The sequence below is a fragment of the Arvicola amphibius genome, chromosome 3 (assembly GCF_903992535.2).
Source record: "Arvicola amphibius chromosome 3, mArvAmp1.2, whole genome shotgun sequence".
NCBI classification, from domain to species: domain Eukaryota; kingdom Metazoa; phylum Chordata; class Mammalia; order Rodentia; family Cricetidae; genus Arvicola; species Arvicola amphibius.
This window is the reverse complement of record NC_052049.1, coordinates 134503009-134530679: the sequence shown is the minus strand read 5'-3', so window position 1 is coordinate 134530679 and position 27671 is coordinate 134503009. Positions and strand designations below refer to the sequence as shown.

Genomic DNA, 27671 nt, shown 5'->3' with positions numbered 1-27671 from the left:
AAAATGGAGAGAATAAACAAAATGTTACGACATGTTAAGATTTGACCTGAAGAACAGTTGGACCTCATGAAACCCCCTTCTGGAGATAATTCTACTAGTAATGGCAGCACATCAAGATGATGAAGTACTTTACTATCACAGAGGGTAGATGTTCAAAACATACCTTGTAGAATAATGAAGATAACTATCACATGGAATGACCCACTGGGTTAAACATTCTATTCAAGTCACATTTTGCCTGAATGTATGTCTGTGTACCATGTGTGTTCCTGGTGCCAAAAAGGTCAGAACAGAGTATCAGATCCCCTGAAACAGGAGTTACAGATATTTGTGAACTGCCATGTGGGTACTGGGAACTGAACCTAGTCTTCTATAAGAGCAGTCAGTGTTCTTAATTGGTGAGCCATTTCTTCGGCCCCCTAATCCATGCTTTAGTGAAACCTCTTCATTAACACAGGCACAAGCCGGATATTCTCCTTTTGTCTGCTCCTATATAGAGTCAAACATGTGTAAATACAAGTGTCATTATCAAACCCTCTCAAATACTACTACCTTGCTGCAATAACTTAAGTTTTTAAACTGCTGAGGAACAAAGCATCAGAAAACAGTTGAAAGAATTAAGACTCCATCAATATGAAGGTATTTGGAAACATTACTAACTTACCATCTCAATCTCTTAAGTACAAAAAAGTCACTTACCTTATGATGCAACAAATGGTACAAGCTGTAATACACAATGTAATGCACAATAAAGTGCTATTGGAAAACAAAGTTGTTCACATGACCTGCCCCTTTACACACACCTTTGCCGAGATGCGTGTTGATAGACATGTATCGTGCAGTTCCAGTTAAGCTTTTGTGCTCTCTGTAAGGTATGTGTTTTTTGGTTTCAGGATCAATGTATTCCTTGGCCAGTCCAAAATCTATTATGTGTATTACATGTTCTTTCTTATTGCCTTGTCGGCCAATCAAGAAGTTCTCTGGTTTCACATCTCGGTAAATGAGATTCTTTGAGTGTACATACTCCATTCGAGAAAGCTAAAAGAAAGAAAGAAAATAATGGAAATACCTTGAAATAAGCACGCGGGGGTGGAGGGTGGAACCCTCCTTTTTTTTTTTTTTTTTTTTTTGAGACAGGTTCTCACTATGTAGCTCTGGCTATCCTGGAACCACAAAACTCTGCCTGTCTCTGCCTGTCTCTGCCTCCCAAGGTTGGGATCAAAGACATGTGCTACTATGCCTGACCCAAAATATTCCTTTTTAAAGTTATGCTGATTGATTCATTCATTTATTCATTCAATCATTCATTCATTCATTCATGGGCATGGTATGGCAGTTAGAGGATAACTTGTAGAACAAAGTCAGTTCTTTCTACCACATGGGTCTGGGGACTAAATTTAGGGTGTCAGGCTTGGTGCCGAGCACCTTTACCTGCTGAGCCATTTAACTGGCCCCCCAATTTTTTTTTCAGTTTTACTTTTTCCTTCTCATTGATTTCTGTATTGCTTGCTGTCTAGCTAGGCCTTGAGTTTTGAACTTAAGCAATCTTCCTATCTGAGTTTCTTAAGTAGCTGGCATTGTAGATATGCCACTGTCCCTGACTCAGCATAAGGTTTCAGAAACTAAAATTAAAATAAAACCCATCTCTTGGCTGGGTGTAGTAATGCATGCCTTTAATCTCAGATGGATCTCCATTAGTTCAAGGCCAGCTTGGTCTACATAAGAGAGTTCCAGGTCAGCCAGGGGTATATAGTAAGACCCTGTCTCCAAAAAATAAAACAACAACAACAAAATCCATTTGTCTCTTATTTATCTCCCACTTGACTGATTTATAAACCGAAACTACATTTTTGATGGAGGAGTGTCTATGTGTTACTTTCATTATTAATAAAGATACTGCCTTGGCCCTTTAAGAAACAGAAAATTAGGTAGGCGGAGTAGACAGAACAGAATTGTGGGAAAAAGGAAGCAGAGTTGGGGAGATGCTTCAGGCAGTCGCCATAGTGAGTCTCCATGCTTCTCCTCTCCGAAATGGACTCAGGTTAAGATCTCTCCTGGTAAGCCACACCTCGTGGTGCTACACAGATTACTAAGTATGGGTTAAAGGAAGATGTGAGAATTAACCAATAAGAGGCTGAAACTATGGGCCAGGCAGTGATTTAAAAGAATACAGTTTCCGTGTAATTATTTTGGGTAAAGCTAGCCGGGTGGCGGGACACAGCCCGCCCGCTTCCTTCTACAGATTGGTGCTCCAACGTGATGGACTAAATCCACTTAAAAACCTGAGAGGGCTTTAATTAAAGGAGAGAGAGAGTTTAACACAGCTTTTTGCTGTTTGCCTGGACGAGCCGTAGAGAGATTTCCTGTTTCGGCAATAGTGGCAAAAAAAAGCTGAGTCATTTTACAACGCGGCTTCCTGGGGCTGTGCCGCCAGTGCAAACTCTGGCTATAAAGCATTTCAATGGCTTTTATGGGCCTGGATATTTGTGTTCCCGCTTGGGATAGGAAGGAGAGTGCGCTGAGACCATGCCAATGGCTCCCTGCTCCCTGCCTGCACCTGGGCAGATGGCGGAATCAGGCTTAGGCGAGCGGGAGAACATGGCGGATTTCTGCCGATGTTTCCAGGCTGCACGGTGCTCTGCGCGTCAGATTTGGCTGTAACTTGGATAAAAAGAGTTTCTGTGCTGCACGCTCAGTCTCAGAATTAAAGTGCTGCGTGCCGCTCCTACCTGGCAGCCCCAGAGCTAGTAGAAAATGGTACATCCTCCATTTTGAAATTGGAGAGAGGTGGAGCCAACATCTAGAACAGCCCAGCGGCTCTGTAGCTCAGAGGTGCAACCGATTCAGAGTCACAAGTGGCTCCGCCATGTTGGACTGGGCGGGGCAAGCCCGCAGTACCTGTTTTTGACCTAGGAATGTCACAGCTTAGAGTCTTAAGTGCTTAGCGATGTAAAGGCGCAAGTCAAACATGTTTCTCGACAGTAAAAAAATTACAGATTCACAATAGGACAGATTCAGACATAAAAGACTTTTAAATGAGTCACAATGTTGGATAAATGTATATAGGCTTGAGAGAGAAAAAAAAAATATAAAAAATAAAGTTAATGCCTTAAAAAAAGGGTAAAGTCTTTAAAGAGACAGAGTATAGATAGTTATAGATTAAAAAAAGTAAAATGATAGAGTAAAAATAAGCCACGTAAAAATGGAAAATTCACAGAGAGTCTGGATTATGTATTTTATTGTGTTTTCTTTAAAATTTTTGACTGTAAAGGAGCTAAATACAGAGAGACATTTCATTATATGGGCTGCCAGGCTAGACCAGAATGGACATCTTAATGGTATGACTTCAGGATTTGGATCTAAGAACATGATGCTTTGAAAAAGAGTTTCTTCTTTTGTTTTCACAGAGGATGAGACTCTGTGGATTGCTTCTATTCCAATATGGTATGATAGACCACGCCCTCCTGAAAGGTTGCTGTGAACACCCTCAAAAAATTACTTCACTCAACTGCCAACTGAGATGAACCTGGCAGATAGGTTATAACATAAAAGACCTAAATAACAACGCCCCTATTCAGCAGAAAGCAGTTTGGAGAGAAAAAACTGTGCCCATTTTCCCAAATATTGTTTATAAATGTTCTTTTACATTTAAAGGGGGAGATGATATAGATATGAATAATTTGCATTGGTATGGATTTTAAGGTCAATTTGTTATATGTATATGTATTTCTGATCTTGATTAAGGTATTGTAATTGTGTAGTTCATTTAAAAATGTAATGTATAATTAGGAAATATAGGTTGTTAATGGATAATCATTGATAATAGTTAAGCCTGTAGTCATGTTAGATTTTCTAGATATGTAGAGATATATTTTAGTTAGATAGACATTCTTCATATCTTTCAAAGACTGCAGAATATGGCATTTAATGTTTTATAACTTAGGGTTTTTCATGACAATGAGATACGTCTGCTCCTGGCAGCACTAATCTACTTCAAGAGGAAGATGGGCATCGAAGAGGCTACTTATGGAGTTTGTTAGCCATTTGGGCAAGAAACTGCTCTTGCCTGGACTGTTGCATAAACTGGACACAAGGAACCCACAGAAAGAGGACTGCTGAACTCGCCTAAAGGTGAGATGGCCTTTTGGGGTTCCTGATTCATTAAAGAGTCTGTGAGACGTTCTGTAGGACACAGCAGAAAGTGACTGAACTGTCTTTGGAATTTCCTGCTTCATGGAAATGTCTGCTGGATACTTATGGGCCTGTAGGCTAAAGATGGATGCCCCAACGGTACAGAGAAACTTTGGGTGACTGTCCAGGCAGCGAGTTGTCTCTCATTTCTAGAGTTTGAAAGCTGCATATTTCTTGTTTACTTAGGTAATATTATATCCTTCTGGAGTCTTTGATGGAGTTGAAAAATAAGGTAATTATAGTTTTCCTTAGTTATGATAAAAGATAAAGTAGATTTAAATATTGTAACTGTAATTCTTGCTTGATAACTCTTTTGTTACATGTAATTTTACTATGTTAAAGTTAAAGCCTTCCTTTTTTTGTTCAAACAGAAAAAGGGGAAATGATGGAGGAGTGTCTATGTGTTACTTTCATTATTAATAAAGATACTGCCTTGGCCCTTTAAGAGACAGAAAATTAGGTAGGTGGAGTAGACAGAACAGAATTGTGGGAAAAAGGAAGCAGAGTTGGGGAGATGCTTCAGGCAGTCGCCATAGTGAGTCTCCATGCTTCTCCTCTCCGAGATGGACGCAGGTTAAGATCTCTCCTGGTAAGCCACACCTCGTGGTGCTACACATACATATTACTAAGTATGGGTTAAAGGAAGATGTGAGAATTAACCAATAAGAGGCTGAAACTATGGGCCAGGCAGTGATTTAAAAGAATTCAGTTTCCGTGTAATTATTTTGGGTAAAGCTAGCCGGGTGGCGGGACAGCCCGCCCGCTTCCTTCTACATGTTGCACCGCTGAACACACAGCGGCTGTGATTACCAACCCCAGATGGCTACAAGATTGGACCTGTCAGCAGTCCGTCCTAGAAGGATCTACACACAGTTAGGAGCTGATGAGGGAGGGAGAGACATTTTCTTCAGTGGTGTAGTCACTGGTGAGGTGCACAGCATCCTGTGAGTCCCACCCACAGTCCTGTGCATAACCTTAACAAAAGCCATTGGTCACATAAGAAACAAAAAGACATTGAAAACAGGAGAGAGCTAGTGGGAAAGAGTGGGTGGGAGACAGGAGGATGGAGATGAATAAAAGACATTATATCTTTATGCATGAAAACGTCATAATGAAACCAATGTTACATATGATTAATGCATACTTGTAAAAACACTTTTAAAAACAATTACCTTAAAACTGTGTAATTTGCTGGGTAGTGGTGGCACACACCTTTAATCCTAGCACTCAGGAAGCAGAGGCAGGTGGATCCCTGTGGGTCTGAGGCCAGCCTGGTCTACAGAGTGAGCTCCAGGATAGCCAGGGCTACACAAAGATACCCTGTCTTGAAAAACAAAGAAGGAAAGAAGAAAAAAGGTATGTGATTTGTGCCATGTGTTCTGTCAGGTGCCGTTTTGGTTCTGAGTACTTTCAAACTTCGGTTAGTTGAATCAGCAGACGTGGGCCTGATGACTGCGTATATTTTTATCCTCCCCAGCTCAGAAAAGGTCCGTTGTAGCTACAGCCACCTCCTCCTCTGGCTTGTCTCTGCTCTGTCCTTAAAGATGAAAAATGTTGACTGACATTGATTTTATTTCTGTAGGGGATGTGGCTGTACACACATGTGCTGCGCTGTCCATGTAGAGCTCAGAGGACACCATGGGTCCTGGGGATCCAGCTGATATCATCAGGTGTGATGGAAGCAGTTTTACCCACTGAGCCATCTTGTCCACCCTCCTCTGCTCCCTTCTGCCTCCTCTCCCTTAAACGTGGAGAGCCGCCCTTAATATAGAACCTGTCCAGAAGCTTCCAAAAGCCCAATCACAGATCACTGGAGCTTCCGCTCCCGATGGGGATTTGTGTGACTGGTGTAGGTCTTAATGACACTGGGAATTCTGAGATTTAACCTGTGTCTAATTGGGAACGTTGCTTTCCTGGGACACCTAACCCTGGGCAAACAATGCCCTGCCCAGACAACGCCTTGCACAAATGCTTCAATAGACTTTGTAGAACAAGCATCATATATTAAAATCATCTGCGCAGCTAGGCAAGCACACATTATTTATTTTCTCGAATTCATGTTCTACACTGCTGCCCCCAAAGCCTGATGCAGAACTGGGCCAGTTCTCTGACTCAGATGATGAACACAAGGAACTTGAGGAACTGTCACACACAGGTTGAGAGGGAAATGCCGCCAGGCTGCTGGCATTCCTGCTACTTGTCAGAGTCATAGAGGGCCTCGGGTATTCCTCTCTTTCCAACTGCTCCGCCCAATCAAGTTAAACAGTCCCTACGAGCAAACAAATGTGGCAAAGTTAAACAAATATTTTTTTCCACAGCTGGATTGGTTCATCCTTTGTGTGGGCTCATGTGGGGGGGGGTGGAGGAAGCACCAGAATGTTTTGATTAAATCAGCTGTTGCCATCAAAGGCTGGTTTACGAACGGGCTGTCGTATTTCCTGTCGGTTATCTACTTAAGTGAGAGTTCTTGGTAGAGTGGAAAGGATTTCTCTCAACAGGAAGTTCACAGGGCTTCTTAACCTAATGTTCTCACCGCCTTACCAAGCGTGAAATCCTCAGGTCAGCCAGACACTTCTACAGGACCGCACAGGAGACCATGACGTTGAACACTCCCTGCATCCCGGTTCCAACGCGAGGTGTTTTAGGATAACGGACTTCCCACGGTTCTTTGCAGCAGCGTGACGGAGTATTACCACATCTTGCTTCCTGATCGGAAGAACAATGATAATGTTCCTCCGCAGTGTCTGGAAAGGTCTTGGGATTGTGCGAGATGCCACCAAGCTTGTTTAGTTATTAACCACCCAGAGTGAGGGTGACCCTGCGCTAAAGGGGACAATGATGGTGGAAGATGGCGTGTATCGTATCTATGAAGCGCTAGCTGGCGCTTTAATGGTTTTAATCCCACTCCTCCTCGCAGCTACGGGGGTAATGCTCATAACATTTGCATTTTGCATAAGAACAAAAGTGGGTGAAGAGATAATATCACTTGCCCTGACAGACATCCCAAGAGGCAAAGGTAGGTTCCACACCCAAGCAGTCTGGCTCCAAGGCCAGAATTATACTATATTACCAGATGTCACTAGAATTACTAGTAGGATTCTTAAGTGTCCCCTATGTGCCAGCAGTGAGGCAGAGTTCTTTATAGGTATACATCTTTAATCGTCATAAAAAAAAATCAGATAACTGTCATCACCTCACTGACGCCTACAAAGATTGAGTAACTTGCTCCTGGCAACCAGCAGTGGAGGAAGGAAACAGCTGCCCAGGTTGTGCAGGGCACACAGACTTTCCTGCCCTTGCTCACGGGCACTGTGAGCATTTCTTTAAGGAACAGATGCACATGACCGTGGATGTGACGGGGAGCAGATTTCTTCTCCTCTTAGAAAATCCCTAACAGGATGCCCAGAGACTGGTCCATAGATGCAGCTGCTCCAGCCTACTTTCCCTAAAGCCTACTTTCCCGTCCAGCACCTCCTTCCTTCTGGAAAGAACACTTTCTTTTTTGTTGTTGGGGTGTTGTGGTTTTCGGTTGTTACTATCATAATGTCCGTCAAAGCAGTGACTCCAGACAACACAGACTGAGAATCTTAAAGTTCTGGAACTCAGAAGTCCAAACTGGGTCTCACTAGGCTAGCGTGAAGGTGTCAACAGGGCTCTGCTCCTTCTAGAAGCCTGCTGTAAAGTGTCTTTGCCTGCCCTCTTCAGTTTCTAGCAGCTTCCCCATTCCTTGGCTATAAAGCCGCCCTTCAAAGCTAACACCATCCAGGTATAGTCTTTTCTCTCTCCTTTGCCCCTGTTCATTCCTTTCCACTTTGAAGGACCCCCTAGGATCCCACTGTGGCTCCCCAGTGGTCCAGGATACTCTCCTCACTTAAAGGTCACCTCCCTTTGCCATGTGGCCCTCAAACAATCCAGTGGTTGGGAAAAGATCTCTGTGGGCAGTCTAAGAGACTTGGCTCTGCTTTCCACAGGGGGCTTCCCTTTCCTACTCTTACACCATATACTCCAGATCAGAACATCAACTCAGAGGTTACAATGGTACATACCTGTAATCTTAGAATTTGGAAGGTGGAGGCAGGGGGATTACCAGTTCAATGTTATCCTTGGCTATACACCTTGTTGGAGATCAGTCTGAGCTATCTGAGATTCTGTCATTTTCTCTTTCTCTCCATCCCTTTCTCCCTCCCTCCCCCGTCTCTCTCTTTCTTTTCAAAGCAGATAACTCAATAACCTTGACTCAGAGAACGGGCTTGTAACTTTGACTATACTTCGTGGGGAAGAGTTGCTTCCGTTCCCACGAATCAAGCTGATAGGGCAGGGGTGGGGCCTCTTCCTCTTCAGCTCCGAACACCTCTGTTTCAATTGTAAATGCTTGGGACTCTCCTTCCTGCTGGGAGCTACTGTGCCCACCAGCACCCAAACATGGGATGAGCTTGCCTAAAACACAGGCTCTCTCTGCTGTTTCCCCAGGGAGAGGCTATGGGGTCCTGGAAATGGTTTTTAAAAAAGAAACTATAATATATAGTACATGACATAATATATTTTATAGCTAAATAAGGTCTCTTAGGGTTGGCTACAATCATATTTCATTGTATACATGTATGGAATTCTCACGAGTAAAGAAAAATCATAATAAAAATGAAATATCTATTTAGTGGTGCCCCCACAAAAGCCTTCTCTTGGCAGGCTTGTGAACAGCAAGCAAACCAGAATCAGGCTAGCAGTTGACATAGTCTGTGAAAATGATAAAGCTTTTCTTTAAACAAAACAAAACTTGTTGTGGGTCCTGGGTTTTTTATTACAGAGACAGAAAGCACACACATATATACCTGATGCATATGTATGTACATATGCATGTATGACATGGAAGCAGAAGGGAGATGGGGCAAGGAAGGAGACTAGGAGGGAGAGAAAGGGGGAGAGGTGACTAAGGGGAGAAATGAGAGACATGAATATAGTTAACGTACATGATATATTTGAAAGAATTGTCTTTGTGAAATCTAATGCTATAATATAACGAATATGTATCAGGGCTTTAAAAAAAGGAAAGATGGTGTTTGAATACATCCTCTTCAAACTCTTTATACAACTCTAAGTTCTCTGGACAGCCATTCTATAGCATTGTCAGAGACCTGCTCATCTGTACTGAGCTAGACTTGATGAGAGATGACAAATGTCTAGACGACAGACATTTTAATAAGCAGACACTGTAGGAATGGTCTTTGGAATGCACAGAGTCACCAAGGAACCTGCTTGAGGGATATTCAAGGCATTTAGACAAGTCCAGAAAGGCAGAAGCCTGTCTCGATTTGGCATCCTGTTATAGTCTCCATTGCTCTTTGGAGAACCACTCCCATGTCCTTGAAGTGTGGATCTAACTCAGGGTCTTCTGTGGATCAAATTCGAGGGCAGGGGATGATGGTTTCATGTTAGGGACTGTGTCTCTGAGCTGTGCAAACAAGTAGGGTCTTTCCTCCCTTTCCTGGATACAACTAATCCTATGAAGGTGTCTTAAGTTACTTTTCTATTGGTGTGAAGAGATACCACAAGCAAGGCAACTTATAAAAGACAGCATTTAATTGGGGAGCTCTGCAGTTCCTGAGGGTTAGAGCCCATGATCATTAAGGCAGGGAGCATGGCAGCAGGCAGGCGGGCATGGAGCTGGAGCAGTAACTGAGAGCTTACATCTGATCCACAAGCACGAGGCAAAGAGTCAACTGGGAATGGTTTTGAAGCCGGCACCCGGTGACACACCTCCTCCACCAAGGACACACCTCCTTACTGTGGAATATTAGTTTAAGATGTGTTACATTTGTTTACTCTGTGGAACATTTGTTTAATGATGCAAAGATGTGCTGCATTCTTTTATTCTGCATTTGTTTAACTCTGCGAAGCTATGTTACTTTGGCTGTATAAAACACCTGATTGGTCTAATAAAGGATAAGCGGGGCTGGCAGGCAGAGGAAAGAAACAGTTGAAATCCAGGGAAGAGGAAGCAGCAAGAAAAGGAGATGAGGATGCCAGGGGCCAGAAACCCAAGGCACACAGCCAGCCTCGGAGTAAGAAGGAAAAAAGACATATAGAATAAAGAAAGGTAGCCGGGCGGTGGTGGCGCACGCCTTTAATCCCAGCACTCGGGAGGCAGAGGCAGGCGGATCTCTGAGTTCAAGGCCAGCCTGGTCTACAAGAGCTAGTTCCAGGACAGGCTCTAGAAACTACAGGGAAACCCTGTCTCGAAAAAACAAAAAAACAAAACAAAACAAAAAAAAAGAATAAAGAAAGGTAAAAAGCCCAGAAGCAAAATGTAGTTAACGTAATATAGGGTAATTTAAGTTAGAAAAGCTGGCTAGAAACAAGCCAAGCTAAGGCCGGGCATTCATAAGTAAGAATGAGTCTCTGTGAATTTATTTGGGAGCTGAGTGGCGGGCCTCCAAAGAACGAAAAAAAAAAAAAAAAACCCTACACCTCCTAGTTATTCCCAAACAGTTCCACCAACTGGGACCAAGCATTCAAATATATGAGCGTATGGGGTCTATTCTCCAGTGGGTTTCTATCTTGAGTACACTGTAGAAGGAACGGCGGGCTGCATCCCACCACCCGGCTGCCGGCTAGCTTTACACCCGAAATAATTACACGGAAACTGTATTCTTTTAAAACACTGCCTGGCCCATAGTTTCAGCCTCTTATTGGTTAATTCTCACATCTTCCTTTAACCCATATTTAGTAATCTGGGTAGCACCACGAGGTGTGGCTTACCAGGAGAGATCTTAACCTGCGTCCATCTCGGAGAGGAGCAGCATGGAGACTCCTATGGCGAATGCCTGAAGCATCTCCCCCACTCTACTTCCTTATTCCCACAATTCTGTTCTGTCTACTCCACCTACCTAATTTTCTGTCTCTTAAAGGGCCAAGGCAGTTTTCTTTATTAATTAACCAATGAAAGAAACATAGACAGATAACTCTCCTCCATCAGTACACTGTGTAAGAAATGGCTCAGTGGCTCACCAGAGGCACCATAGTCTCCCCTCGGAGATTCTTGGGTCAGCTGGGAGAGCTCTGCTCTGACGTCCCCTGTGAGATTTAATCGACTCCTTATGTCTCCGATTCTCCTTGAACAAGCAGCATCACGGGACATTCTCACCGTAGGAAACAGACGCACAAGGTCAGATTTGTTCAGATGCGCGAGGCTCCACACACACAAAGACCCCTCGCTTGAATTGGTGATCCGCTATCACCATCTCGAAGTAACTTCTACGCGGGGAAATGTGCACTTCCACCCTGCATCTCCTCTCCAAACTGTGGAGTCAACGTGGCCGACATTAGCTACGTTTATGGTCCCTGATGGAGAGGACTGATGCTCAGAACGGGAACCAAAGAGCTATGGGTCCCCAAGCACCAAGGTTCAGGTTGGTGAGATGATGAGACCTTTCTTTTAGTGCGTTTATAGCACGTGCTGTGACTGTTCCAGGTTTAGGGACAAAACACTGACCTAAGCAGCTGTGTCGTCTTTGTGCCTTTAACAACATGCCACCCTTCACGCAACTGCCCGCCCAGTTTCACGCGTCAGCTTTCACATATCAGCTATAATGGGACATGAGCCACAGATTTACCTACTGGGATATGCCACAGACACGGTCCTTCTGAGATCACACACAAACCCCAGAAGTCAGGGAGAACTCCTTGTATCCCAGTCTTTGCCTCTCCAATCAAATCAGAATTCGAGTCAGAGGGGTTCATAAAGATGGTAAATCTTCCCGAGATCCGGCCCCTTAGGATGATCCTGGTCTGTAGGCGACAAAGGGTCGGGTCTGTTTTAGAAGGTTTTCAACTGTAAAGACACCAAGCGCCGCGGGAAGTGCCACTGTGTGACAGTCTTGGGAGTGTGGCAGGTTCATCTTGCGGGAAGATCCGTGTTCTACTGTGTCACTCAGAGAAAAGGAAAGACGTCAAGTAGTTGACACTCAGGCAGCAGGGACTGCCCTGAAGCAAGCATCCTTTTCTCCTTGCTTGCTTTATAGAAATGTATGCCTTTGGCCCCTCCGTGTCCACCCAGCCTGACTGCTTGCTTCCTGACGGTTTGGCTGGAAGAAACGCATTAACAGCAGGCACACATGTCTCCCTGGGGAAGATGAGCACAGCCCAGTTCTGGGAAGCTTGCTCCTCTCTGCAGCGGTCCTCAAATGTCAACTTGCATCCGGATCATCTGGAGGGCTTATTGAAATACAGACGTAGGCAGTAAAGTGTTTGCTACACAAGCTCGAAGCCCTGAGTTCAATCCCCAGCGTCCATGTAGAAAGTCAGGTGTAGCGACACACACCTCTAACACCAGAACTGGAGAGGTAGAGACAGAAGGACCGCTGTGGTTCGCTGGTCACCAAGTCTAGCAGAATTGATGAGCTTCGGGTTTGGTGGGAGACCCTGTCTGAAAATAGAAGGTAAAGCCAGGCAGTGGTGGCGCGCATGCCTTTAATCCCAGCACTTGAGAGACAGAGACAGGCAGATCTCTGTGAGTTCCAGGCCAGCCTGGTCTATAGAGTGAGTTCCAGGACAGGCCCCAAAGCTACAGAGAAACCCTGTCTCAAAAAACAAATAAATAAGGTAGTGATTGAGAAAAACACCTGATATCAACTTCTGGCTTCCTCACACATGTGCGTACACACACATGAACATGCACATACACACACACACACAGCCTATAGGGCCCCACCATAGAGTTTCTGATTCAGTAGACGTTAGGTAGGCCCCCTGTCTTAGAGTTTCTATTGCTGTGATGAAACCCATGACCCAAAGCTAGCTGGGAAGGAAAGGGTTTATTTGGCTTACAATTCCACATCTTAGTCCATCACTGAAGGAAGTCAGGACAAGAACTCAAACAGACCAGGAACCCGGAGGTTGGAGCTGATTCAGAGCCCATGAAGGAAGTGTTGCTTACTGACTTGCTCCCCTTAGCTTGCTCAGACTGCTTTCTTATAGAACCCAGGTCTACCAACCCAGGGGTGGTCCCACCCACAATGGTCTCTGCTCTCCCCATCAATCACTAGTTAAGAAAATGCCTTGCGCGCTTGCTTACCGCCCAATGTTATGGAGACATTTTCTCAATTTCAGATGATTCAAGCCCATCTCAAGTTTACACAAACTTAGTCAGCACACACCCAAACTGTGTTTATGCCTCCTAAGTTCTCAGTGCTGCGTCCCCTGAGCTAGGTTACCATCCTTCGAGCCTCCCGATCTAGGACCCATGAAGGGTGAAAAGTGTACCTCTAGCCTTCACGCTGTTCCACACAAGTCCCAATTCTCTTTGGCTTCTGACTCTGCCTCTCACTTTCCTCATTCTCCCTCATTCCTTAGCTCCTCTGTTGACTTCCAAGCCTGCACTCCACCTGAGACATTCTCGCCGATGTTAAAAGTGACATGCTTAGGGCCGGTGAGGTAGAGTTCAGATAGAATTTCCAGGTGTGACGCCCTAATTTGCTGGCTATAGGGATGAGTGTGCCTTCCTATAGTGATAAAGATATTACCCAAGCTCTTAGATCATGAACATTGGCTCTGAGACTAAAAACCCACATCAAACCAGTCAATCCTTTTCTAGAATTTTATAAACCGTTCCATTACACCACAGGATCTACTGAGGCAGAGAAGCGCTGTGCCTAAGGATCCACCCTGTTATGTTACGGACACCAGGAAACAACACTGTTAATCAGAAAACCAGAAGACGTAGATGAAGCCAGGCATGGTGGCCACATCTTTAATCCCAAAACTAGGGAAGCTGATGCAGGTAGATCTTTATGAATTCGAGGCCAGCCTGATCTACACAGTGAGTTCCAGGCCAGCCCAGACTACATAGTGAGACCCTGTCATCTACTCCACCAAAATAATAATAATAATTAATAATAATAATAATAATATAATATAACAAGCCCCATCCTTGAGACATTACAAGAAACAGAATGCCTTGCTTTGGGTCTTCTTTTCTAATGTGGTAGCTCTCTCCAGAGAGCCTGGCAGGATATGCCTCTGCACACAGAGTGGGTTTGTAGCACTTGGGTTCACTGGAAGGACTGTCATGGTCAAGCACCACAGACCGAAAGACTAATGCAGTTTGCTTTGTCATGGTCTCAGAGGTTGGAAGCCTGAGGTCAGGTTCCCAGCAAAGATGATTGCGCCTGAGACTTCTGTTTGGCTTGCAGATAGCCATCTTTTCCGGTGACCTCATTTCCCTCTCTGCTAAAGACACCAGTCAGATTGCGTTAGGGAACCGCCCCAGTGACTTCATTTAATCTAATCACCTCACTAAAGATGTAACAGCTTCAAATACGGGGGTGGGGGCTGGAGAGGTGGGGGCTTGGAATTCTCCAACACAACAGCAGTGGAGTTAACTTGGGAAGAGTCAGCGTGCTACCCCTGGAAGAATCTACCTCACTCCCCCATCTGGGGAATATAGAGCTGGATGATTAGGAAGATTTAAGAAGTGGGTTGAGTTGTCCCTCAAAAAATACGTCCGTGTTCCAGTCCCTGGAACCTGTGAATGTGACTTGATTTGGCAAAAGAATCTTTGCAGGCGTCATTAATGGAGGGCTCTCTCCAGAGAAGCATGCTGGTTTAGGTTGGGTCCTAAGTCCAATGACAGTGTGAAGAGAAGGGGAAAGTGGAGGGGAGCAAGAGAGGCACATGGAGATGGAGGAGGATTGACACATACAAATGAGACAGAAGGGGGGGGGGGACTTTCGCGGAAAAGCAGACATAGGTTCTCATGCCCTTAAACCATCAAACCTGTTACCCACCAGAGTTTCCCTCCTTCTTGTCAACAAGCTTGCCTCTGGTCTTTATCTTATGGCAAAAGATCCCAGATAGTATCAGGATGTCTTCAAGGACAAACTAGACATGGATAGGTGTCTTGCGCAGGAAAGTCCCCTCAAGCCATGAGGAAACTTCCTCGTGACTATCAAACCCTCAGATCACTCCCGAAACTGAAGAGGTTGCCTTTCCTCTCTCTGTGGGCAGCTTAAACCTCCCACCATCAGTGTGGCCCCTTTTCCTCACCTCCGATTTCCTTCCAGATAAAACGGTGCCTCTGTGTTCGTGTTTTAGCCTTAGTTTTTATCTCAATGATCCCCTGGAGAAAGTTCCCTGAGTCCTGGATCACAAATCTTGCAGCAGCCACCAGAGGCTCTGAGAGAGGTGGGAAATTGATTCTCCCTCTGGACCTGAGAATGGATCCGATCTTGCTGGCACATGATAGGCTCTTGGCCTTTAGAACTGTGAGAAAATAAATTTCCATGTTTCTAAATTACCCAGTATGTGATGATTGCTTATGACAGACAAAAAAAGAAAAGAAGCCAATGCTTCCAGTTTCCTTTGAAAAGGGGGGGGCTACCTGAGAGTTATAGAAAGTTGGGGGGGGGGCATTTCAAAACCGCCTCTGGACAGGTCTTGGTGACGAAAAAGTGGTCAAGTCCTCTTTTACTGGCTTCTGGGACCCTACTCCTCATGCTGGGTCCCTTTGCTCAGCCTTAATACATGGGGCAGTGATTGGTCTCACTGTGACCTGATATGCCATGTTTTATTGATACTTACAGGAGACCTGCCCTTTCCTGGATGGGGATGAAAGGGGAGGGGTTTGGGTGGTGGGAGGGGGAGAATGGGGAGCAGGAATGGGAGGGGAGGATGTGGGAGAAGGCTACAGCTGGGATGTAAAATAAATAGTCGAATAAAAAAAGTGGTCAATTCACCAGGGGACAGTTACTCTTCGAGCAGATGGCTTACAGTGTGTCCAGAAAGTAGAACCGGCTCTTTCATTTCCCAGGCTGTCGGACCCTTGAAGCCATCCTCTCTCTGGCAGACACTTTCATTGGGTAATAAATTAAGAATACTGTCCTAGTTTCACTGAAAAGCCGCTTTCCAAGAAAGCTTAAACTTGCTCTGCACCGTAATATCCGATAACGAACACTGATAGCAAATTCCCGTGCCCGCGTTCGCGATCCCAGGGTCATCACGGGGGCGTCCATTGCTTCGCAGCCACCCAGAGCAGCTTCTCTCTGCCATTTCTAGGAGATAGAAAAGGGAAGGGAAAAAAAGGAAGAAAGAGGAAATTCTGCATTCGACTGATAACAGAGGAGAAGCAGGCCCATAAAGCAAATTCCCAATACTTGGCTTTATGCATTGAACATTTGTAATCTGCTCATGTCCCTAATCAGAAAAGTAAGGTATATATGCCAGAGCCTTTCGGGAGGTCTCCAGATGGTAATTATGGCAAAGGGTCAGAGGGACAAAAGGGGTGTGTGTGTGTGTGTGTGTGTGTGTGTGTGTGTGTTTAGTTAAGGAACTGGTTCACCAGTCAGGATATTATGACGAGCCCATAATAAAGGATACATACCTATATACAACCAAATTCAAAATTCAATGTGTAGTTTCTATTGAACAATATAGTACTCACACCACCATGAAGTTAATGGATTTTTTTTCAGGCAAGCCATTGTAAGTCAGGGACTCTGTGTATAATAATGAAAAACTGGAAGCAGCTTCAATGAACTGCTTAACACTGTTCCCATCTAACCCATTACTGAGCCATACCACACACACACACACCAACACACACGAGTCCATTCATTGCTCTTGGAGTGCTCTCTTTAGGTTGCTATTGTAGAATTTTATTATGGAGTGAGGGGGTGTTGTCATCGGATCTCGAAAGTATACCCAAGCCCCCATGTTAAATCTTGGTGCCCAGCCTGTGCCATTGCCCCCATGTTAAGTCTCGGTGCCCAGGCTGTGCCGCTGTTGGGAAGCAGTGAAACCTTTAAAAGATGGGACCTGGCGGGAGGTCTTAAAAGCCATCTGGGGCTTGTTATTGATTACCAGTCTTGTTGCTGCCACAATAGTGGCAAGAAACAGCTTAAGAGAAGGGTTAGTTCTGGCTTAAGGGTTTGAGGATACTCCTCACCATGGTGGCAAAGTCATGGAAGCAGGAGTTTGAGCCAGCTCGTCCTGTTGGGTCCACAGCCAGCAAGCAGAGAGTCATTAACCCTGGTGGTCAGCCAGCTTCCTCCATTTAATGAAAGACATCAGTCTAGGTAATAGTGCTGCCCACATTTGAGTTCCAATTTTTCATTATTATACACAGAGTGCCTATAATATTTTTTAACTTCATGGTGGTGCAAGTGATATTTTTTCAATAGAAACTGCATTTTGAATTTTGTTGTATATATGTATGTAACTCATCCTATACGTATGTAAGAAATTCAGTTAACCTAATCTACATGATCACTCACACACGTGCCTAGAGATTTGTCTCAAAAGTGATTCTAGATCCTGTCTGGTTGACAATATTATGAATCTTAGGGGTACACCCTTGAAGGTGTCTTGTAGAGGCCAAAGCTTTTTCCCTTCTCTCTTGCTACCCAGCCAAGGCCTAAGCAATTTTGTTCTGCCATGTGTTCCCACAGAATGCATGGCCTTGCCCCGCACCCAGTACAATGGGGCCATGATTGCAAGGACTGGGACTTCAGAACTGTGAGCTGGGGCTGGAGAGATGGCTTGGCCAGCAAAGATGCTTGCAGCAGAGACTGCTGAGCAACGTTAGTATCCCAGGGCCCAACTCCTGAAAGTTATCTTCTGGCCTCCATATGTGAACCATAGCACAAGAGTAAATAAAGAAATGTAGAAAAATTTTTTAAGGTCAAACTAGGAGCAAAAGTAAAATCACCTCTTCATGAATTAGTCACCTCAGGTATTTGTGAGGGAAAGCTGACCAGTGCACCAAGTGCTACCTTGGTCCCTTTCTCAGTCCTATCTCTCCCATTGGCATCCCTCACGGATGTGGGATTCTGTAGTCAGAGGCTGCTCGTTTGTTCCCAGCTGCCCAGAACCAAAATAGTCACACAGAAACTGTATTAATTAAATCACTGCTTGGCCTATTAGCTTGTGGATATTTCTAGCTAGCTCTTACATCTTAAATTAACCCATTTCCATTAATCTGTGCATCACCATGAGGTTGCGGCCTACCTGCAAGTTTGACATCTCTCTCCTCTGGTGGTTACATAGCGTCTCCCTGACTCCACCTATTCTCTCCTCCTCTGTCTGCCTGGAACTCCTGCCTTGCCCTAATCTGTGCTGTAATAGGCCCAAGCAGCTTCTTTATTTATTTTTTTTTTAAGACAGGGTTTCTCTGTAGCTTTGGAGCCTGTCCTTGAACTAGCTCTTGTAGACCAGGCTAGCCTCGAGATTACAGAGATCTGCCTCTCTGCCTCCCGAGCGCTGGGATTAAAGGCGTGCGCCACCACCGCCCAGCAGCTTCTTTATTAACCAATGGCATTCACAGCATGCAGAGGTGATGTGGGATACCCCTCTGCATAGAGCCATAGAGCCGCTGTGAGAGACAGATGCAGGAGACACACACCAACAGAACCTTACTGTGGGCCACAACCACATGGCAACACTCCACCAACACCTCACTGTATGTTTAAATGCATTGGCTGTCTCTGTGTATTCTTGTAAAGTATTGATTGGTATGGACTTTGGAATAGTGCTGGACTTTTGTGGACCCAGCCAAGAGGAAGTTTTCCTGAGAACATGCAGCTGGGTTTAGTATATTGTGTGTTTATTAATCATGCCATATCTTCTTGTTTTTTGTTCAACATCCAAAATTGATTTTTCTTTCTTTCTTCCGTCTTTCTTTCTTCCTTCTTTCTTTCTTCTTTTTTCTTTCTTTCTTCTTTCTTTCTTCCTTCTTTCTTTCTTCCTCCTTTCTTTCTTCTTTCTTTCTTTCTTCTTTCTTTCTTCCTTCTTTCTTTCTTTCTTTCTTCTTTCTTTCTTTCTTTCTTCTTTTTTTTTTTTTTCTTTCTTTTTTTCTCTTTCTTTTCTTTTTTTTTTTTGTTGTTTGGTTTTTTTGTTGTTGTTTTGGTTTTTTTTGAGACAGAGTTTCTCTGTATAACAGCACTAGCTGTCCTGGAACTCTCTCTATAGACCAGGCTGGTCTTGAACTCACAGAAACCCACCTGCCTCTGCCTCCCTCCTAAGTGCTGGGATTAAAGACATGTGCCACCATTGTCTGACTTGGAATCATTTTCTTAAGAGAATTTCCAAAAATGGTAACACTTTCTCCTCCAGGCTTCACAATATGGGGTACCCACAAGGTGCAGTACAGGCTTCACAATATGGGGGACCCACAAGGTACAGTACAGGCTTCAGGGCTAGGGATGACTCTGGACTTTGATAGCTCTGTCCTGATCTCATGTTAATATGCTATTTATAGGGAAGCCCCCAGTTTCTACTTAACATGTATAGCCTGTGATTCAGATATGGCTTTCACCCCACTATCTTCATACACACCACACACACACACACCACACAACACACACACAGAGAGAGAGAGAGAGAGAGAGAGAGAGAGAGAGAGAGGAAGGATGGGCTTCTATGTCTAGTTCTGTTGCATTTCCTATTTAAATCAGACACTACAGCACACATTGGCCAGGAGATACTTTCTTGAAAACAAACTGAAATGTACCGGCAGATGCTTTCAAGAATGTCTACAATCGCTGTCTTCAAAATAGGAAACCAGGCTGAAGTGGCAGGTGCCTCAAATAAGTCTTTGAATTGAGGCTAATGAGGTTCAAATGTTTTCTAATCTGTGCCCATCAAAACGGTGAAAGAGAGAAACGCTTACAATTCTTAAAAGACCCTGAAACCACCCTCGAAAAAAACAAAAGCAAAAAAAACACCCCAAATGCTCAATAATTATTATTAACAACTGTCTTCGTATAAAAGACTCCCTTGATACTGGAAATGGAGCCTGCTTCCACTGAGAGAGTCCACGATGATCCAAGGTCAAGTTTGGGGTTTCATGGGGGTCTTTATCTTCGTCCCTCTGTATAATGCCTGTCCAGAAGTGTCATCTTGACCTAGGATACTTTCTTAAATGTTGATCTTTATTTCTCAGGCCATTTTTTCATTATAAAATAAATAAATAAATAAGAAATATCTGGAACCCGGGAGAGGATTCCTGTCCTCTAACCCTTAGATGCCAGGATTTCCAGACATCTGGGGGCTTCCAGCCAATGCCTCAGGAAAGGCAAGGGCTCGAGGAGGCTCTTAGGAGCAGACTGTCTGAGGTTCAAGTCACAGAGCTTCTAGTGTCAGGAAGAACCACTTGTTCCAGCCTGCTTGTCCGCAGAAGCCCATCCTCGGAGGAAGGAGAGACTTGTGTGCGCTGGATGTCAATCCACTTCTAGGCAGACTGCGCAGGAGGGCACACCCCTTCAATCAGCCCGGAACAGGATGTCGTAATCTTCACGTGATCTTTGCACTTCCAGAAGATCCACTGCGGTCCTGGGAAAATGTCTCCCAGATTATAATCGCCTGGCAGTGCTGGCTGGGGAAACTCAGCTGTTTTCAGATTTTCTTGAATAGGAGAGAAAGCACATTAGGTAGGATGCTTTTCTTCCTGTCGAGGTATTAAAGCATTTCATCATCTTGTTGTCACATAAATGATTCCCCTATCATATTTCTGCACCCCTATGACACTCCTGACCACTTCCATCTTCCTACAAAATGACTCTCTCTGTGGGGACCACGGGCTGGATGTTCTTAACCACCAAACTCAGTAAGGGGAGAACACCTGGCCCTTGGTCTTGTTAGGAGGAACCAGGGCCTGTAGCCTGAGAAGCCGGGAAGATGGAACTTGTCTGCTCTCCAGCTAATTTTACTTTTTTTTTGGTTTTTCAAGACAGGGTTTCTCTGCAGCTTTTTTAGAGCCTGTCCTGGACCTAGCTCTTGTAGACCAGGCTGGCCTCGAACTCACAGAGATCCGCCTGCCTCTGCCTCCCGAGTGCTGGGATTAAAGGTGTGCGCCACCACCGCCCGGCTCTCCAGCTAATTTTAAATAATTATTTCTGATTATAAATGACATACATTCATGTTGGTTCCATTTAGTCAGTAATAGTCCAAAAACATTAGATGAAATTTCTAGAATAATTCATAATTTTGAAGTAACTTTTATTACAGTGTATTACAATCATTCTCCTTATACTAGTTATTGTAGTTAATACCTTATTTTGCCTAATGTTAAGTTAAACTGTCATAAGTATTGATGGATTAAAATATGACTTGCTACTATCTGTAATTACTGGAAGTATTGGAACATATCACCTGTGATAAGCAAGGACTGACTGTTATAGACCCTGTCTATATTTATTATTCATTCTTTAGAATAAACATGCAAGAATAGAATTACTGAGGCGGGAGAGATGGCTCAGTGGTTAAGGACACTGACTGCTCTTCCAAAACAAACGGGTTTCAATTCCCAGTACCCACATGGCAGCTTGCAACTGTCTGTAACTTCAGTTCTAGGGGACCTGACACCCTCACACAGACATACATGTAGGCAAAGCACCGGTGCACATAAAATAAAATAAAATTTAAAAAAAAGAATAGAATTACAATCTGTACTATTGCTGGGATAAAACACTATGACTAAAGAAACTTGTAAAAGAAAGTTTAATTTGGATTGCAGATCCGGAAGATTAGAGTCCACAATGGCTTGGCGATGGCATAGAACAGTTAAGAACTCACCTCTCAAACAGCACACTGAGGGGACAGAGAACTCACTGAGGGGACAGAGGATGGCAGGACACTTCTGAAACCTCAGCGTCCACACCCCTCCCTTGTGACACACCTCCTCCAACAAAGCCAGTCTTATGTCCCAATCCTTCCCCCAAAGCTTCATTAACTGGGGATGAAGTCGTCAAACACATGAGCCTCTGTGGGCCATTCACCCTCACGACCATACTCTCTGTATTGGATCTGAGAAACTTAAGACTATTTGGGCATGGTCGGGCAGTGGTGGCGCATGCCTTTAATCCCAGCTCAGGAGGCAGAGGCAGGCAGATCTCTGTGAGTCTGAGGCCAGCCTGGTCTACAGAGTGAGTTCTCAGACAGCTCTACAGAGAAATCCTGTTTTGAAAAACCAAAGAAAGAAAAAACAATTTTTGTTAGACTTTCTAATGTATATCATCAGTTTTGACTCCCTCTTCAAGGGTCATGTGTCCCCGAATAAAGGCTAGGCAAGCATCCTTCTATTCTTTCTATAAGAGTTTTCAAAATAACTCACTTGTCTGATGTGAGTCAAAGTAATTGAGGGGCGATAAAGATTGACATTAGCCTATTTAACATACTAGCCTTCCTCTGTTCTCTTCTTATCAAAATCACAGTCACAGCTAAAGAAGGAAGACCATCCTCGTGTCCTTTTGTTCTTTAGAGAGTCAAGTGGGGAAGTGGCTTCTTCCTGTTATGTGGATGGATGTAAGATTGGATTAATCATCCTTTAAATTTCTTATTTCATTTTATGTGTATAGGTATTTTGTCGGCTTCTATGTGTGTACCTGGTGCCTACAAAGGCCAGAAAAGAGCATTGGATCCCCTGGGACTGCAGGTACAGACGATCGTGCCAGCAGGTGAGTTCTGGGAATCTAACCCAGGTCTTCTGGAAATACAGCCAGTGCTCTTAAGAACTGAGTCATCTCTCTCCAGTCCCTAGATGAATCATTTCACCACCATATGCATGTGGAGGTTTGAGGAGGAAGTGTAACCGAAATATCCCTGAACAGCAGGAATAACAGTTTGCTTATTAAAACAAAACCCTGAGCACCTCGCTCTGGTCAGTCAAGCAGTGAAATGCCTCATAGTGATGCTTTTCATTCCGGAAGCCTATTTTATTGCAGAGTATTCCTCCGCTTCTTTTATCCTCTGTCTGTGTGCTTGCGTGTGTGCGTGCATGTGTGCGTGTGTAGAAGTGTGTGGTGTCTGCACACATTGCAGAGGTTGGTAGGAGTGAAGGCCAGGGGACATCTGGTATCCTGCTCTATGACAGTCGGTCTTACTCCTTTGAAGCAGGAGATCTTAGCTTACCTGGAGCTACGCCGGCAGCCAGCAAGTCCGAGCAATCTCCTCCTGCTCTACTCCCAATCACGCTGGGGTTACTGGTACCTGCAAGGCCGCTCCCAGCTTTTCTGTGGGTGAGGAGGGTTTGAACTCAGGTCCTCATGCTTGCATAGCAAGTGCCGTGCCCCACAGAACCATCTACCCGGTCCCTATTGCATAGTGTTGTATCTTCTAGCTTCATCTTTTCTTCTGAAACAATTCTCAGAAAGATACCCACTTTCCAAGAAACCCAGTGCTGTCAATCTTGAGGGCGCTACCAGTGCAGCATGCTCAAAGGACGCAAACAGTTCCTTGGCCCAGTGCAGGGTCGAGGATTTGCTGAGTGCGATACATTGTTTGGATGTTATGTTCCGATCGGGAGCTGGTTCGGCAGGAATTTTTTCTTTACACAATGGTCTGATTCAGATGGAAATGACTTTTTTCTCTTCCCACAAAGCTAAATAAAACTGAACTGTCTGGTCTTTTCCCCAGGACTACATGCAGCCTGGAGAAATCCACAATAAGAGCACACAAAGGTCCCTTTCTGGATGACCAAAAGAGATTTGAGCAGAGCAAAATGTGGAAGCTACAGCGAGTTCTAGGCCAGTTCACTTGCTCATCCAAAATGGTACTGTATATCTTGTTTACATATTAGTCTGCCTTCCATCTGTCTAATAAATGCCTGAACAAACCAGCTCTCTCCCTCTTGTGTGTGTGTGTGTGTGTCTGTCGTATGGGTTCATGTCTGTGGAGGCCAGCAGAAGATATTAGACCCCCTGGAGGTGAAGTTATGGTGGTTGTGAGCCAATGGACGTAGGTGCTGGGAACCAATCTCTGATCTTCCAGAAGAGCAGCAAATTCTTGTAACTGCTGAGCTATCTCTCTAACCTCAACAGTGAACATTCTTGAAAAGGATCATAGAACCTTCTCTCTTCTTCCTTTTCATTTCCTTACTACAGGGGAAGTGATTTTGCTTTACAGTAATCTCTTTCCACAAGCCTACCATGGTGTGGTACCTTCCCTCTGGTCCAATGGAGTGAGGTGCATCCATCTTAGAATAAGATTCCCAAAGCTTGGGACCAAAATAATTCTTTTCCTGGGCTGAGGAGATGGATTAATGGTTGCAGCTTTATTGTACAGACATGAGGAACTGAGTCCCATCCCTAGTACCTGTGTAAAACCTGAGCATCACAGACATGTACATACTTCCAGAGTGAAGGCAGATCCCAATGGCTTGTTGGCCCGTCAGTGTGGTTGAATCAGTGAGATCCAGGTGGTAAATGGAAGTTTCTGTCCTGCCTAGTCCCACAGCAGTTCAGTCCCAACAAACACACAGAGGCTTATATTAATTATAAACTGGTTGACCTATTAGCTCAGACTTATTACTAACTAGCTCTTACAACTTAAATTAATCCATGATTCTTATCTATGGTTAGCCATGTGGCTTGGTACCTTACTCAGTGAGGCATTCTCATCTTGCTTCTTCTGTATCTGGGTGACAACTATAGACTGAGCCTTTCCTCTTCCCAGAATTCTCCTAGTCTGGCCTCTCCACCTATACTTCCTGCCTGGCCACTGCCCAATAAGCATTTCATTAAACCAATGCAAATAACAAATCTTTACAGGATACAAGAGCATTATTTTATGTGCATTGGTGTGAAGGTATCAGATCCACTGGAGCTGGAGTTACAGACAGTTGTGAGCCGCCATGTGAGTGCGGAGAATTGAACCTGGGTCCTCTGGAAGAGCAGCCAGTACTGTTAACGGCTGAGCCATCTCTCCAGCTCCCATACCTGGACTTCTTTTGTGGGTTCTGGAAATCAGACTTCACTTCTTCTTCCATGGCAAGCCCTTTACTAACTGAGCCATCTCTCCAGCTGTGGTTTGGTGTAGCCACTTGAACAGGCAACTCCAGAGTCTTCACCTTTGATCACAGACTTCACCAATAACAGCCTAGCATGGTGGTTCTCAACCTTCGTAATGCTGTGACCTTTTAATACAGTCCCTCAGGCTGTGGTGACCCCAACCATAAAATTATATCTTTGCTACTTCTTGACTGTATTTTGCTACTGTTACAAATCATAATGTAAATATCTGATGTACAGGGTATCTGATATGTGACCCCTATGAAAGAGTTGTCCAACCCCCCCCCAGGGGGTCGTGACCCCAGGTTGAGAACCACTGATCTGGCAGCTTTTAGGGATCCAGCCTTACATGCGTTGTTGTTCATTCCAAGGCTTGCAGCTTTTGAACAGCTATAGTCTCCCCTCTCTGCTGACTGCAGATGGCCGCTGTGGGACGTTGGGCGTCTGCTCATGTCAGCACATCTAATGAATCCTGTTAGGGCTGTGTGTGCACACCATCAGTTCTGCTCCTCTGGAGATGCCTATTACAACTTTGCAGTGGATTTTCCTGGTGTCTCAAAGTCACTAATCAGGGCAGCTGTCTCATTGGAATGGATTGTTGCCATAGAGATCACGGCAGACTGGGTCCTCCCTCTCTTACTGTTGCTATCCTGACAGCTTACTGGGATTTTAGTGGGAGACGCGCTCAGGCCCTGTTATCGACACATCACTCTCTTATAGACGAATGTACGACCAGCACATCTCTTCTGGTTCGTTAATCCAAAAGATTCTGAGTTTTCATTTGCCTTTGGGAGCTTGTTCCTTCAAAAAGAAAACCATAAACGTGTGTGTGTGTCCAAATTTTCCTCTTGTCCAAGTGATTTGCCCATGATTTTTTATATCAGTTAATATTCTTTTGATTGTAACACTAAGATGCATTTAAATATATTTGCAAAATAATAATGATAATTATTTTCTAGCCAAGTAACTAGGGCTTGGTTTCTCTGTTCATGTACGGGTGATTTATTTCCTCATAGACATGAAACGGCTACAGAAAGGCCAGCCTTAACATGCCTTCAAATTCACAGTCAGCAGACAGTAGACTTGTTTGATGGTGGCATTCGCAAAGGTCTTGAAGCCTCCTCTGTTGCACTGGTTTAATTCATGTGTCCCCCACAGGAGCACATGTGCGGGATGCCTTGAGGCCGGACCACAACTCTGCTCTTGATGGAAGAGTTCCGAGTGTTGCTGGGATCTAGACTTGGAGCTGAGGAAGGAGAATTCCCCCCGGGAGGAAACAGGAAGTTCATTCTCCAAGGTAGAGCAGGCTGAGAAAACCTCTGGTGGTGGTGTCCTTAGCTTTGCCCCAGACCCAGGGCTCTCTGCTAAGAAGTCGACTGTTAGTCATCTTGGACGGCTGTCCTTCAAATCGGTGTGCATCTGGTAAACACCAAGATCAGATTTCCTTTCAGCCCCAAGAGCTTGGCCAGCAAAAAGTAAACAGGGACAGCCGGACCTGTGCAAACAAGTCCTGGTTAGACAAAGTGCGAACTTGAGGAGGCCCTTGGAACATTGTATGTATGGAACAAACAGGAAAGAAAGAAAAAAACAAACAAAAAAGCCAACCAAACAAAAACAAAACACTTAACTTTCTCTTTACCGAAGATGCCTTTCTGGCTTACAGAAGAAAGGTTTGAAGAGTGTGAATAGTGAGCTGGAGAAGGTGTGAAGAGTGTGAACAGTGAGATAGAGAAGGTTTGAAGAGTATGAATAGTGAGATAGGGAAGGTTTGAAGAGTGTGAATAGCGAGATAGAGAAGGTGTGAAGAGTGTGAACAGTGAGATAGAGAAGGTGTGAAGAGTGTGAATAGCGAGGTGGAGAAGGTGTGAAAAGTGTAAATAGTGAGATGAGGTTTGAAGAGTGTGAACAGTGAGCTAGAGAAGGTTTGAAGAGTGAATAGCGAGATAGAGAAGGTGTGAAAGGTGTGAATAGTGAGCTAGAGAGGTTTGAAGAGTATGAATAGTGAGGTAGGGAAGGTTTGAAGAATGTGAACAGTGAGATAGAGAAGGTTTGAAGAGTATGAATGGTGATATAGGGAAGGTTTTGAAGAGTGTGAATAGTGAGATGAGAAGGTTCGAAGGGTGTGAATAGTGAGACAGAGAAGGTTTGAAGAGTGTGAATAGCGAGATAGAGAGATGAGGAATCAAACCACGATATAGAGCAGTGGCTTTCAACCTGTGGGTCAAGACCCCTTTGGGGATCCAACAACCATTCCACAGGGGTCGAATTTCAGATATTTACATAACGACTTAAGGCAGTAGCAGAATTACAGTTACGGAGTAGCAACGAAAATGATTTTATGGCTGGGGGGTCACCACAACATGAGGAACTGTATTAAAGGGTCACAGCATTAGGAAGGTTGAGAACCACTGATTTAGACTAAGGCTGTCTCTATGAAAAAGACACTTGGGACGTGCCCGGATAGATATAGACCAACACTACATATAAAGTCAGAGGCATTTCAAACATCTGCCACTTTTATTAGGGAAAAGGCAAGTCATTTGTGGTCACTGTGTCTTATGTCATTTTGAATAAGATGTTGGGGACACTTATGAAAACAATGTTAACTTTTAACAATAAAACAAAATTAGCTCTTGACTATGTCAATTAAAGCCAGACTCAAACAAAGTCACTGCAGGCAGGAGGGAGATTTCTCTCTAGGCCAAT

The 27671-nt window shown here is 44.4% G+C and overlaps 1 protein-coding gene across 1 annotated transcript in view; it reads right to left on the bottom strand.

Annotated features, from left to right (window-relative positions):
* The window catches only part of Csnk1g1 (casein kinase 1 gamma 1), a 151060-nt gene that overhangs the window by 43017 nt on the left and 80372 nt on the right, over positions 1-27671 (bottom strand). The window contains exons 6-11 of the mRNA XM_042054723.1: positions 24894-25024; positions 23089-23189; positions 21857-21973; positions 15232-15447; positions 12220-12272; positions 804-1038 (exon numbers count right to left, since the gene is read on the bottom strand). Of these exons, the coding sequence (XP_041910657.1) occupies positions 804-1038; positions 12220-12272; positions 15232-15447; positions 21857-21973; positions 23089-23189; positions 24894-25024 (853 nt within the window). The remainder of the gene's footprint in view (positions 1-803; positions 1039-12219; positions 12273-15231; positions 15448-21856; positions 21974-23088; positions 23190-24893; positions 25025-27671) is intronic.